The sequence below is a fragment of the Muscardinus avellanarius genome (genome assembly GCF_963383645.1).
Source record: "Muscardinus avellanarius genome assembly, chromosome: 2".
In the NCBI taxonomy this organism is placed as follows: Eukaryota; Metazoa; Chordata; class Mammalia; order Rodentia; family Gliridae; genus Muscardinus; species Muscardinus avellanarius.
This window is the reverse complement of record NC_137787.1, coordinates 59,986,865-60,001,342: the sequence shown is the minus strand read 5'-3', so window position 1 is coordinate 60,001,342 and position 14,478 is coordinate 59,986,865. Positions and strand designations below refer to the sequence as shown.

At 33.1% G+C, this 14,478-nt stretch overlaps 1 protein-coding gene across 2 annotated transcripts in view; it reads left to right on the top strand.

The window, feature by feature from the left end:
* Window positions 1-13,731, top strand: part of MTX2 (metaxin 2) — a gene marked incomplete at both ends in the record, with an annotated part of 62,850 nt that extends 49,119 nt beyond the window's left edge. Inside the window, 6 exons of one of the 2 annotated variants that reach the window (XM_080688923.1) lie at window positions 4,074-4,150; window positions 6,263-6,355; window positions 6,826-6,864; window positions 7,324-7,380; window positions 8,430-8,506; window positions 13,560-13,731. In XM_080688923.1, the coding sequence (XP_080545049.1) occupies window positions 4,074-4,150; window positions 6,263-6,355; window positions 6,826-6,864; window positions 7,324-7,380; window positions 8,430-8,506; window positions 13,560-13,731 (515 nt within the window). Of the gene's footprint in view, window positions 1-4,073; window positions 4,151-6,262; window positions 6,356-6,825; window positions 6,865-7,254; window positions 7,381-8,429; window positions 8,507-13,559 lie in introns of both variants that reach the window. The other variant, XM_080688922.1, reaches the window with a different exon arrangement.
* Window positions 13,732-14,478: the final 747 nt, after the last annotated feature.

Below are 14,478 nucleotides of genomic sequence, written 5' to 3'. Positions count from 1 at the left end.
TAAGTATGCATATGTTACTGTAGTTCTCTGATTTCAGTCCCTTTGGAAAAATACGCAGGAGTGGTAGAGCTGGATTATATGGTGGATCTATTCCCAGTTTTCTAAGAAATTTCCACACTGATCTTCATAGCAGCTAAACTAGTTTTTACTCCCACCAACAGTATAAAAGAGTTCCTCTTTCCCCACATCCTTGCCTTGATTTCTTTATATTTGCCACTCTGATTGGGGTTAGATGGAATCTCAGCATAGTTTGATTTACATCTCCCTGATGGCTAATGATGTAGAATATCTTTTCATGTATCTATTGGCCATTTGTATCTCTTCTTTTGTGAAGTGTCTATTCAGTTAAGGCTATACTTTCAGAGATCATTTCTATAATATGTTACTAGTTATACATCTTAATGGGATAAAAGATTTGTGGAGACATACATGTGCACATTATCCAATTAGCCCATACCCAATCCCCACCTCCTTCCCTCCTCATCCCTCCTTCCCATGCTTGGCTTAGTGATTCACTTTGATGTGTTTAAGTACATCACATTTCCCTCTTCACCCTCCCATTCCCTCAGATAGGTCGCCTTATTTGTTTCTCTGTAGGATCTCCTTCTTCATCTAGAGTTCCTCTTGTTACCCATTTCTCCCTAGCTTTCACATGTTAGGGAAAGCATCCACTTATTTTTTGTGACTGACTAATCTCACCTAGCATAATGTCCTCCAGTTCCATCCATTTCACGGTGAATGACATAATTGTGTTTTTCTTTATGGCTGAGTAAAATTCTATTGTGTACACATCCAACAGTTTTGTAATCCATTCATCTGCTGATGGACATCTTGTCTGGTTCCATAGTTTGGCTATGGTGAATTGTGCAGCTATGAACATAGATACACATGCATTAGTTTGGTAGTTTGGTTTACTTTCTTTTGGGTAGATACACAGAAGTGGTATTTCTGGATCAAATGATAAGTTTGTTCCCATTCTTCTGAGGATCCTCGATACTGTTTTCCAAAGTGGTTGCACTAATTTGCAATTCTACCAACAATATTTTAGAGTTCCCACTTCTTAATGTAATCTTTATAAAAAAAGTCTTGAGACTTCAGAAAAAAATCTATCCTTACATGAAATATGAACTCTAAACACCCAAAACAGTCTCAAAAAACAACACAGCTAGAAGACATACATTTTCTGAATTCAAACCTTATAAAGCTACAATAATCCAAACAGTGTAGTACTGGTATAAAGGCAGATATATAAACCAGTGGAGTAAAATAAAAAGCCTAGAAATAAATTCTTCCATATATGGTCAAGTTATTTTTGACAAGGTTTCCAAGAACATTTGGTGAAGGAAATAATAGTCTTTTCACTAAATATTGTTGAAAAATAATAATTACATAAAAAAGAATAAAATTACACCTTTACCGAACACCATATACAAATATTAACCCAAAATAAATAAGAGATGCTGGGTGTGGTGGTGCAGGCTTGTAATCCCTGTGCTTGGGAGGCAGAGACTGGGATTGTAGCCCAGAGGTAGAAGGGTTTCCAGAAACCCCAGTAACACCAAAAAATAAGTAAATTAAATAAATAAATAAACAAATAAAAGACTTAAATGTAAATCTTTTTTTTTTTTTTTTTGGTGGTACTGGGGTTCCTGGAAGCCCTTCTATCTTCGGGCTACACTCCCAGACCTATTTTTACATTTCTTTATTTGGAAACAGGGTCTCCTAAGCCAGCGCGCGCGGCTGGCTTCGAACCTGCGCCATCCTCCTGTCTCTGCCTCCCAAGCGCGGGGATTACAAGCGTGCGCCACCACGCCCGGCTTAAATGTAAATCTTAAGACTATAAACTTTTAGAAGAAAACCTGGGTCATAAAACTTTACAACATTGAAATTGCCAGTGATTTCTTGGATGTGATTCCAAAGGCACAGACAACAAAAGAATAAACAAACAAACTTCCTAAAAAATTTTAAAAAATTGTACATCCAAATACATTGTAAACAGAATTAAGAGTTACTGATAGAATGGGATAAAATATTTCCAAATGCTATATCTGAAGGTATATTAATATTCCAAATAGAAATCCTAAAAACTAGCAACAATAAAAGCAAACAATACAATTTAGAAATAGGTAAAAGACTAAAATAGATAATGAATCTCCAAAGATTTTTATATGACCAATAAACACATGAACATCACTCATCATTATCATAATATAACTAATTATTAAGGAAATACAAATAAAAACTATAATGAAATACTACTTCACATTTGTTAGGATGGCTGCTTAACATGAATTACCTTGCTCCAGCCCTTTACCTTGAGTTTGTTACTCTCTTTACTTGTAAAGTGTGTTTCTTGTAAGCAGCAGATGGGTGGATTCTGGTTTTTAATCCATTTTGCCACTTTATGTATTTTTATTGGGGAATTGAGGCCATTTACATTCAGTGTGATTATTGAGAGATAACTTTTAATTCCTAACATGTTAAGATTTTATTTCTGTTTGAAATACTGTTTATTCTTCTTTGCTTAGTTGTCTGCTGGATGGAAAATCTTGTTTCTCTGGTTCTGGTGTGTATTACCTATTTCTTCTTTGTAGTTAATCTCTGAGTATTTTCTCTAGTGCTGGTTTTGAAGACATAAATTCCTTCAATTTCTGTTTATCATGGAGGCATCTTATTTCCCCATCTAATTTGAAAGATAGTTGTGCTGGGTAGGAAATTTTTGGCTGAAAGTTGTGTTCTTTCAGAGTTTAGAATATGTTACTCCAAGTCCTCTGGCTTTCATGACTTGGTTTGGGAAGTCTGGAGTGATTCTAATTGGTTTGCCTCAGAATGTCACTTGGCCTTTTGTTTTTGTTACCTTTAAGATTCTCTGCTTGGCTTCCACATTGGTCATTTTGACAATTATGTGGCATGGGGAACCTTTTCTCTGATCCTGTCTAAAGGGAGTTTTATAAGTTTCCTGGACCTGTGTATCGATCTCTTGCTGAAATATTACTTTTTAAATGTGGCATTTAAATAAAAGTTTTTTTTGTTTGTTTGTTTTTACAGTACTGGGGATTAAAGTCAGGGGCATTCTACTTCTGAGCTATGCCCACAGTCCTATTTTTTATTCTTTATTTTGAAACAGGGTCTCACTAAGTTGTGGAGGGCCTCACTTAAGTAGCTGAGGCTGGCAGTGAACCCGGGTCCTCCTGTCAAAGCCTCCTCTAAGTACTGAGATTACAAGCATGCACTATCATGCCTGGCTAAAAAAAAAAACCAGTTTTTATAAGTACTACTATTCTACTTTTCTTATGTGTTGAGCATTATAACTTTCATTCTTGATCTTTTGAGTTAGAGACATTTATTAATATACCATTATATGCTTAAAATGTTGATCTTAGCATGGAATTTAGAGACTTAAAATTTAAAAATATAAAAATAAGCCTTCTTAGAAATAGTTTGAAATAGAGATTGATTCATTGTTCCATACTCTGAAGTGAAAGCCCAGTTAAATTTCTTTGAAATCTATATGTGGTCATGAACCATGTCATTTGTTCCCATAATTTGGATAATTTGGTTTACTGCCATGTAGTGATTTGTTAGCATTAAGTCTGAAAATAGAATATTGTAATCTCCTATCTAGGTGGGAACTATAGAAAGTAATCTACTTTTTTTCCTTTCTGTTTTAAAAGTGATTAGTAAGCCTGGCATGGTGGCACACCCTTGTAATCCCAGTACTTGGGAAGCTGAGACAGGAGGATCATAGATTCCCACCCATCCTCAGTTATTTAGTAAGGCCATCCACACCTTAGTGAGATCCTGTTTAAAATAAAGAATAAAATAGGGCAGGAGTGTAGCTTGGAGGTAGAATGCTCCTGGGTTCCATTCTCCATACAGGGGAAAAAAAAATGTGATTAGTAGTTGGGGTTTAAAAATTTGTATGATGTAAAACATCTGAGTACAATATTTAAAAGTTACAGTTTTATAACTAAAATATCACTATTAATAAATATGCCTTAGCTTTTATTCATTTTTATTAGCACTAACTTTAATTTACTAAAAGTGTTTTCCCATTTTTTTCCCCTCAACAGGTAAAGTACCTTTTATTCATGTGGGAAATCAAGTAGTGTCAGAACTTGGTCCAATAGTCCAGTTTGTTAAAGCCAAGGTAATAAAAAAGATATTAAATACATTTGATCATAGTCACTCTTAAGTCATTCATCATTCTTTAGGGTGTCGGAACATTTACACTGATTTTAACCTAGTTTTATAAAATATTATACATACTACTAGAAAATATTTCTAAAGTATAAGTTTTTTTATAATATAATTCAAAGTGGCAAAAGATAATTTGATCTTAATAAAGTGATAAATATATTTCTTTTTTTGTGTGTGTGTGGTACTGAGGGTGGAACTCAGGGGCTTACTACCTCCGGGCTATACTCCTAAACCTATTTTATACTTTATCTGGAAACAGGGTCTCACCAAGTTGCTGAGAGCCTCACTAAGTAACTGGGGCTGGCTTCGAACCTGTGCGATCCTCCTGTCTCAGCCTCCCAAGCACTGTGTTACCATGCCTAGTTTAGATATATTTCTTAACATGCTTATGAGAATTTAGGTCAGAAATGAAAACTTTTAGGTTTTTAAAAAGTGTATGCCTGTCCTTTGAGCAGGGATATATGTAATGTGTTTAGAAGTTGAAAGTGTTAATTTAGCCATTGGAATGATTCTACTTTTCATTTATTTAGATTTGTTATGGTTATTAATTTTGTATACTTTAATTGGTACATTATAGCTTCATATCATAGTGTAGTTCATAGTGATTGTGACATATATGCACACAACACTTGATGAACTTTTCCTCAGCTCCTTCCCCATGCCCCTCTTCACCATACAAAATATTGACATTGGCATTAGTATTCTAAAAATGTATATACGGTCAGTGAAAGTGTTTACTTCATTAATTCTTCATCTCCCCCTTCCCCAAACTACTCTCACTTCTTCTCCATTGTCTAATATCCTTCTTGTATCCCAATTTTAATAGCTATTTATAAACAATTCCCATTAAGATTATATCATCTGAGGCTGGGTGTGGTGGCACACTCATAATCCCAACATTTGGGAGGCTGAGACAGGAAGATCGTGGTTCACAGACAGCCTCAGCTACTTAGTGAGGCCCTTTGCAACTCAGTGAGACCCTGTTTCAAAAAATAAATAATAAAAAATGGGCTGGTGGTGTTGCTCAGAGGTAGAATGCCCCTGGGTTTTATCTCCAGTACTGAAAAAAAAAAAAAAAAAGATATTTTACAACCTACTTTTTGTGTGTGTGGTACTGAAGATGGAACTCAGGGGCAGTCTACCTCCCAGCTACACTCCTGTCCTTTTTTTAGTCTTTTTTATTTTTTTTTAAACAGGGTCTCACTGAGTTGCAAAGGGCCTCACTAAGTAGCTGAGGCTGTCTGCAAACCGTGATCCTCCTGTCTCAGTGTCCCAAATGCTGGGATTACAAGCATGGCCACCATGCCCTACCCAACCTACTTTTTAAAGCTACTGATGTATTTATAAATTCTTTCACATTAATGACTTTAAATATATAGATATACATCATCATTTAAATTATTGTATTCTTTTGTTTTGGGTATATTATAATTTTATTTACTCAAGTCTTTCTTGAGGGTTTTTTTTTGTTGTTGTTGTGGCCGAGACTTTTTGCTATTCTGAATACCAGAATAAATTTTCTTTTACATACACCTTTACACACTTATTTGTCTCATTAAGACAAATCCTCTAAGTGGTATTGGGATGTCATGGGATATGTCTTTTAAAATTTTACAACAGATTGCCAGATTGAAGAATACCATTTTACATATCAATCCATTACTATATTGTGTTAGGATTTTGAAATTATTGCTTTATTTCTTATACCTTTACTTTTTTAATCATTGAACACTTTATAAACAACATGTTTTAGTGTTCTGGCACTTAAGGTTAATCTCTTAAAAAAACAAGGTTTGCTAACCTTTATGTTTTCTTCCTTTGTGAAATAATTGATGCTTTAATTTTGTTTATTTAAAGATATATTTGTATAATGATAGATACTATTTATTAGTATTTTATAGAGATAGACTATTAAATATGATTTTATATAAAATGTTTAAGAAGATATTTTGGAAATCAACCCATTGAATACTTGTTTGTCATATTACTTGCTAGTATAATAACTGAAAGTTTTTGTATATTTAATATAATGCTCTTTTAAATTTTTTTAAATTCCCTTTAGGGCCATTCTCTTAGTGATGGGTTGGATGAAGTCCAAAAAGCTGAAATGAAAGCTTACATGGAATTAGTCAACAATATGCTGTTGACTGCAGAGGTACAACATAATAGGGCTTGAATTAAAATACAATCTCTTATTATCTGAATTCTCTTATAAAATACAAACTTATGGTTTTTTATAGTCATTGAGAAATGAGAAAATGATCACTTGATTCTAGGTTACTCAAATTATTTGATCATTATCTTTGAACAAGTTGCTTAATATTTTGAGTTCTAGTTTTTCTGTTCATAAAAAGGAATGATCCTTGCTTACTCATTATCTTCCTCAGCCTTTTGAAATTTACTTAAATAATATCTGTAAAATACTTTAGTGCTATTTAGAAATGTGTTATAAAGTATCACCATTAAATTTAATAATTCTGAACAGAAGTATGAGCTAAGAAAAAAATTATTTGCCTATGCGACTTAGAAAGTTGGCTTATAAAAATTATCTCAAGAAATAGCTTTGTCTTTTTTCTCTTTGGTATTCTAAAGTTTTAGAAACTGTTTTTATTTGTTTGTTCCTAGTTATATCTTCAGTGGTGTGATGAAGCTACAGTAGGAGAGGTGAGTGGTTCTGCAACATTTATCTTAATTAAAATTTAATGAGAAAACACTTTTGCTCAGAATCTCAAGTCCCTGCTCATAAATGAAACATTGTGGTTTATACCATTAGTGATATAGTTTTTCGCTTACTTTAATTTTGCTTGCACATACATTTTAGGGAAGCTATGTGTCATTGTTTGATATAACCGGTTATAAAGTACACAAACGTTTATATATTTTTAAAGGGAATGGTTTAAAATTTTAATTTTTTAAATTGCAAGCTGTGTGTTTTTTTTTTTTCAGGTTGGTCTATTTATGTTCTTTGAAAATTATTTCCTTTAGAATTCTGTTTGTAAAAACAGGCATTGTTTTTAGGAAGGATCATGTTTTTACAAAATCCTTTTGCTTTAGATCACTCATTCTAGGTATGGATCTCCTTATCCTTGGCCTCTGAATCATATTTTGGCCTATCAGAAACAATGGGAAGTTAAACGTAAGATGAAAGCCATCGGATGGGGTAACAAGACTCTGGACCAGGTCAGTTCAAGTTAAAGTTGACAGAACACTCAACTTTTTGCATTGAAAATAGTACTCCTTTAAAAATCAGTACCAGGAGGAAGCCCACCAAGTGCTCTGTGCATATATGCCACTATCACCATGAACTGCATTATGATGTGAGACATTTGTCTTACATCACAATGTGCCAGTAAAAGTACAAAGAAATCACAGCAAGAAATAAAATTAGCAAAACATTTGTTGTTATTTTCTTTCGTGAAGTAGTTTTTATTTATTTTATAAAAGTCATACATGTTTCTTGTGAAACTATGTAATGCAGAACAGTACAAACTAGAAATAAAAATTGCTTGCAATCCCACTACCTCAAAATTGCCACTCTTATTTGGAGAATATTTTTTATATCTCTTAGCAATATTTTACTTAAATGGGATCATATTATGCCTGCCACTCTGTAATCTGATTTTTTTTCCTCGTTAAACAATACATTTGGGGTATCTTTTATGTCAATAAATATAGATCTGCAGCATCAGGGCTTAAAAAAGCCTTATTAAACACAGTTCTTAATATATCTATTTTTCTTTGGTCTTAAATATACCGAAGTAGCAAATTTTAAATATGTATGTATAGATATATATAGGTATCTTGTCAAGGTCATGAGTTTGAGTATCATTAAACTAATTATTCTCTCTTTTGCCAACGCTACCACCGATCCTAGCCAGCTATCTCACAGATGGTGCCACAAGGAGGATTAAGGAAATGAATAGGGCTAGAATAAATAAAATTCATCTTCACTAGTGAGAAAATAAGTGCTTTTACTTGTGCTGGGTCAACAGTGTCATTTTTTTAGAGCAGTTTTTTAAATATATGCAAAGTCATTTGAATATATGGATGGATTCAGGAAAACATTTTTTAGGGAATGGAATTTTGATAGAAAAACTTCCTTGATAGTAATCCTTACAAGTAACTTAAATGTACTTGTAGTTAAACTGTGATACAAATGAAGTTTTAGATAATTTAAATATGTTTTGATAATTTAAATATATTTCTTTGGATTCCATTGCCTACTGTAGGTCTTAGAAGATGTAGACCAGTGCTGTCAAGCTCTTTCTCAAAGACTGGGAACACAACCATATTTCTTCAATAAGCAGTAAGACATTTTATTTTTATTATTTAATTTTTTCTATATTGTTAGGTTGACCTTTCTTTCTTTCTTTCCTTCTTTCTTTCCTTCTTTCTTTCTTTCTTTCTTTCTTTCTTTCTTTCTTTCTTTCTTTCTTTTTTTATTTTTTATTTTTTGTGGGTGTGGGGATGGAACCCAGGGGCATTCATCCTCTGAGCTACACCCGCTGGCCTCTATTTTATTCTTTATTTTGAAACAGGGTCTCACTAAGTTGTGGAGGGCCTCACTGAATAGCTGAGGCTCTCCATGAACTTGGATCCTCTGGTCTCAGCCTCCCGAACACTGGGATTATAAGCGTGCGCCACCACGCCCGGCTAGGTTGCACATTTCTCATAGAGGAATTACTTTTTCAAGAAATATTTATGAAAAGATCTATTTTTAAAATTTATTTTTTTACTCTTTAAACATTTAACACCTTTGAACTGCCAGGCATGTTGTTAGTTTCTAAGGAACTAAGATTTCTAAATTGTGGTCCTTGTCATTAGGAGTTTCTCTTAAGGTGTAATTTGTAAATCAGTCATTCTTTATGATACGGTGAAGTTTCTAATAAAGGTATTTCAAGATGCTATGTACAGAATTGTAGAATCTTAAAATTCTAAGTTTGTAAAGTACTGTGAAAATGAAGATGCTGTTAATGCAACCTTTGCATGTGGGATGATACACTGGGGTCTAGAAAGGCAGTAAAACCAAATGATAAAGAATATTGTCAGATGGACAAGCACTGTTATGAATTTATTTTCTAAGTTATGAAAATATTTGTGAAGCATAGAAGTTTATATAAAGGATATAGATTAAATAAAGCATATATATTATATATACATATATACATACACACACACACACACACACACACACACACACACACACACACACACATATATGAGAGAGAGAGAAAGAGAGAGAGATTCATATTTCATTTGCTTTTTTTTTTTTTTAGGTTCTGGGGATGCACCCCAGCATTATTTTTTAATTCATTATTTTGAAATCGGGTTCTCAACTGAGTTGCAAAGGGCTTTACTAAGTAGCTGAGGCTGTCTGCGAACCATGATCCTCCTGTCTCAGCCTCCTGAATGCTGGGATTACAAGCATGTGCCACCACACCTGGCTTCATTTGCAATTTTTAAAAATATCTTCAGCTTGGAAGCCGGGCATGGTGGTGCACACTTGTAATCCCCGTGCTTGGGAGGCTGATACAGGAGGATTACATAGGTTTGATGCTAGCCTCAGCTGGCTTAAGAGACCCTGTTTCCAAATAAAATATAACATAGGTCTAGGAGTGTAGCCCGGAAATAGAAGGCCCCTGGATTCCATCCCCAGTACCAGCAAAAAAAAAAAAAAAACCATATATACACATACATATATATATACATATATATACATATATATATATGTATGTATGTATGTATGTATATGTATTTTTTTTTTCCAGCTTGGAAAGAATTGTTAATGTAGGGAAAGAATGACTTTTCCTTTGTTAAAAAAAATCACAATTTTAGTTTGTCAACATGGCTATTCTGTAATCCAGTATAATATAACATGGGCTTAAATTAGCATTTTAATTCCTGTGATTTGCTTTGAAAACCTAACCTTTTCTTGGCTTTTTATTAAACATTTCTTTGTTTTTTAAATTTATAATTTTCAAAGGACTTTATTTGCTATTATTTTTACATCTTCATAGGCATTCATCTTCTATAGCTATGTCAAACATCTTTGGTAAAGACATTAATATTTGTAGTAAAAATGGCTATGAGGGCAGCTTGGAAATATTTAAATTATGTTATTTTATAATGCAGTTGATATATATTATTACATATAACTGATATTAAAATTTGGGACCTATTGATCTTTGAAACAGAAAGGTCAAAGTCACGTGAAATCCTGGTAGGTAAAGCTTCTAACTCTGTTCCTATTTCTGCTGTTTAGTCTCTAACACAAAGAAATCTATCCACATGTCAGTATTATGTAGTGCCTTTTCTTTCTGATGTTGAAATTCTTAGGAGTTGAAAAGCCCGAAGGGTTGTGTTTTATTGTTTGAAGGACATGATTCTGGCTTACTAGTTTTGTTAGGTATGTTATCTCTAGGGGAGGCTGAAAAAATAGATCTAATTTTTTTTCTACTAAGCTAAAATTTATTGTCAAAGTATTAATTACCAGAGATCATTTGACATGTGATTCAGAGGAAATCGCAAGATATTATTTTTCTTCATAAGGGTACAATTATATTTAAACTTATAATAAATTTAAATTCAGAATAATTACAAAACTAAAGGCTTACAATTAGTAACTGTTTAGTTGATATTAAGATGTAGATATTTGAATTAATCTTACTTTATATGATGCTTAAATAGATAAGCATTTTTCCTAACCAATAATTATGATTGAAGAAAGATATAATTTTAAAATTTTAGGTTTACTCAGCTATTTAGTCAGTATCATTTCTTTCCTGTTTTCTTTTTATTCATGCTAGGCAAATACTCTGCCATTGAACTATAATCCCCAAACTTAGTCAATATTAAAATACAAATAAACAACATTTAGGAAAATGTAACTTGAGTTTTCTCTTTGTTATGACAAAGAGAAGGAAAGAGATTTTTCTCTTTATTTTGTAAGATACTATACCTTAGCTAGTGGAGTCCTAACTTAAGATTTATAGATTAGACTCCAAGTTAAAAGCCTGAATTCTACTTTTGACTCTCTAACATATACTGAATTTGAACAAATTCTTTGAATTTCCCTGTGGATCCTCCCTTTCCTCCTAAAATTAGAATTAACTTTTGTCCTAGCTTACATACTGAGAATGTTGAGATAGTTCTTATGAAAGAAACCAGCCAGGCCTGTTAGCGCACACTTGTAATCCCAGCATTCAGGAAGCTGAGACTGGAGGATTGCAGTTCGTGAATAGTCTCAGCTACTACTTAGTGAGGCCCTCCTCAGCTTAGTGAGACCCTGTTTCAAAATAAAGAATAAAAAATAGGGCAGGGGTGTAGCTCTGAGGTCGAATACCTCTGGGTTCCATCCCCAGCCTGCAAAAAAGAAACCAAAAAAAAAAAAAAAAAAACAAATGGCCATTACTCAATGAGAAAAAGGAAAAAAAGATAGTTAACAACAGAGATCTTACAGCAAATGCATGTTGAGAAAAGGATAAAAGAGCAAGGGGCATAATTTTAATGTACAAATTTGAATGACAATCCTAAATATCAATGATTGGTATATATATAAAAGACATGTAGATTATTTCTAGTAGTGTGAAGAGATGACAAGTTAATATATTAGAAAAGAAAAACTAGGAAACCAGACAAAATTAATGCTTTTGAAACTAGATAATACTATGAAGGGTATAAGAGAAAGAAATAAGAAATAGTAATAAATAAGCAAAACACAAAAAGATGAGTGCCAGAAAAATTTAAAATAGAAAAGATTAGAAAAATGGTCACATTTTATAGTACTGTTTTTATTTTGATATTCAAATGAAAGAATAGTAGATAACCAGCAGAAATGTGGAAAAAATGATAATGCATGATAAGAAGGCAACATATTTCTTAGGACTTTAAAAATATATTTATCATCCTGGAATATTTTTCTAATAAAAAATCTTTAATGATAAATGTGACAATATATTTGAAATATCATACAGCTCTTAGGGGGAGAATTACAATTTATATCCAAATTATAACCCATAAACTATTTGGTAAGAATAAGGATGAAAAGTTATATTTTCTATTCATTTGGTATATTGAAGTAATTAAAATGAGGGGCACATGAAGGTGTTGGCTTGATTTAGCAATTCAGTAGAAATATTGGATAATATTTTTTTCTTATCTTTCATATGTGTTACAGATATTTTTCTGAACTTCTTGTCTTTTTTAAAAGTCAGGTTTAGCCAAGTGTGATACACACCTGTAATCCCAGGACTTTGAGGCTGGACAGGAAAACTGTGGTTCGAGGACAATTTCAGCAATTTAGTGAGGCTCTCAGCAACCTAGTGAGACAGTTTTCAAATAAATAAAATTGATCTGGGGTTGTAGCTTGGAGGTGGAATGCCTCTGGGTTCAGTTCCTAGTAAACACATACACACACGCATTTTAGCTAGTGTGGAAGCAAGAGGTCACACTGCTGGTGCAGTGTTATAAGTGAGAGAACAGTAGCTTGGACTGAGATTCAGTAATGAAGATATATCTGGTGGCTTTATGGCATAATTTGAAAGTAGTATCTCACTACTTGCTAATAACTATGGGATGCAAGGGGACTCAAGGGTTGCCTCTGGATTTTTTATTTGAACAGCTGCATGGATACTGGTTCCTTTTATTTTAGAAAGGCGAGTGGATAAGTAGGTTTAAAATGTTCATTTTACATTGAAATGGAAATGTTATGAGCAACTAGGACTAGAGGTAAATATTTGGGGATTGGAGGCATTAAGATGGTATTTAAAGCCATGTAACATTTATTAATAATGATCAAGGATGTCTAGCTAATAAGTGGTTGAATTTGGGTTCGGATTTAGGTTTGACTGACTCCAGAATCTATTCTGCGAAACCAAATAATTGCAATATATTTTCACATGTAGGTGGGCTAGTACATGTTTTCTTTAAAACTATCAGTATGATAGTTTTTTTACTCTTTAGCAAAAATGTAAAGTAAAAAAAATTTTTTTTAATGAAGTTTTCAGAGCTGGGTGTGGTGGCGCACACTTGTAATCCCAGGATTCTGGAGGCTGAGACAGGAGGATCGCAGTTTGCTGACAGCCTCAGCTACTTAGTGAGGCCCTTTGCAACTCAAAGAATAGAAAATAGGGCTGGATATAGCTTGGAGGTAGAAGGCCCCTGGGTTCGCTAGTAGCTTCCGCTGCTACTTACTGAGTTCCTTTGCAACTCAATGAGACCTTGTTTCAAAATAAAGAATAGAAAACAGGGCTGGTTGTAGCTCAGAGGTAGAATGACACAAGTTCTGGGAAAAAAAAATGTAGTTTTCATCATAACTGTTAGGTATCACTCATTTTACTCCCATTTTAATTTTGTTTTAGGCCTACTGAACTCGATGCACTGGTATTTGGCCATCTGTATACCATTCTTACTACACAATTGACCAATGATGAACTTTCTGAGAAGGTGAAAAACTATAGCAACCTCCTTGCTTTCTGTAGAAGAATTGAACAACACTATTTTGAAGATCGTGGCAAAGGCAGGTTGTCGTAGTTATATGTTAGTTGTTGTTAAATTTAACTTTTGAAAATGTTGTACTTGAATGCTACAGTAGACACTGGTATAGAATTTTGAAAACCAAAATCACTTTTTCTTGAAACCTCAGCACATATTATATAATGTATCTTAAATATGTTCATTATACTATTATTTGTGTACACATTACTTTTGAATAATTTCATTTGATACATTGTACTCTATCTTGAAGTTTTTGTTCCCTTTATAAGTATGTAAAAAATAAAGCTTAAACAACTGGATAGTTATGTTTATTTTCTTTTGATCTTTCTGGGATCTACTCACTGAGCTTTGTTTTTACATATGGAATAAACAGTGTCTTTTCTAAGGCCTATACTTTGTGTTATATAATTGAGATTACTAGATACATGTGAAACTGATCATGGGAAGAATGTTTTTAACAAATGTGCCCTTAGAAAATATGGATGATTATAAAGCAGTTAAGTAAGGCACGGATTTAACATTTTAGAGTATTCTTCATATCTAAACTGAATTGAACATTTCATCTGAGTAGATATGATTTACATTTGATAATTGGATGAGTTGAAGGATGTTAATTTTTTTGAGACAAAACATCTTAATAATGCTCTCATTTCTTTTCTGGGAAAAAGGGTAATTTTCACAAAAGTACTAGTGAAATTTATATGTAAATATGTCGTGTTTGTCACTTTTCATACTTGTTCACTTCTTTGCCAGCATTTGGGATTATTAGCTCACCTTTTTGGG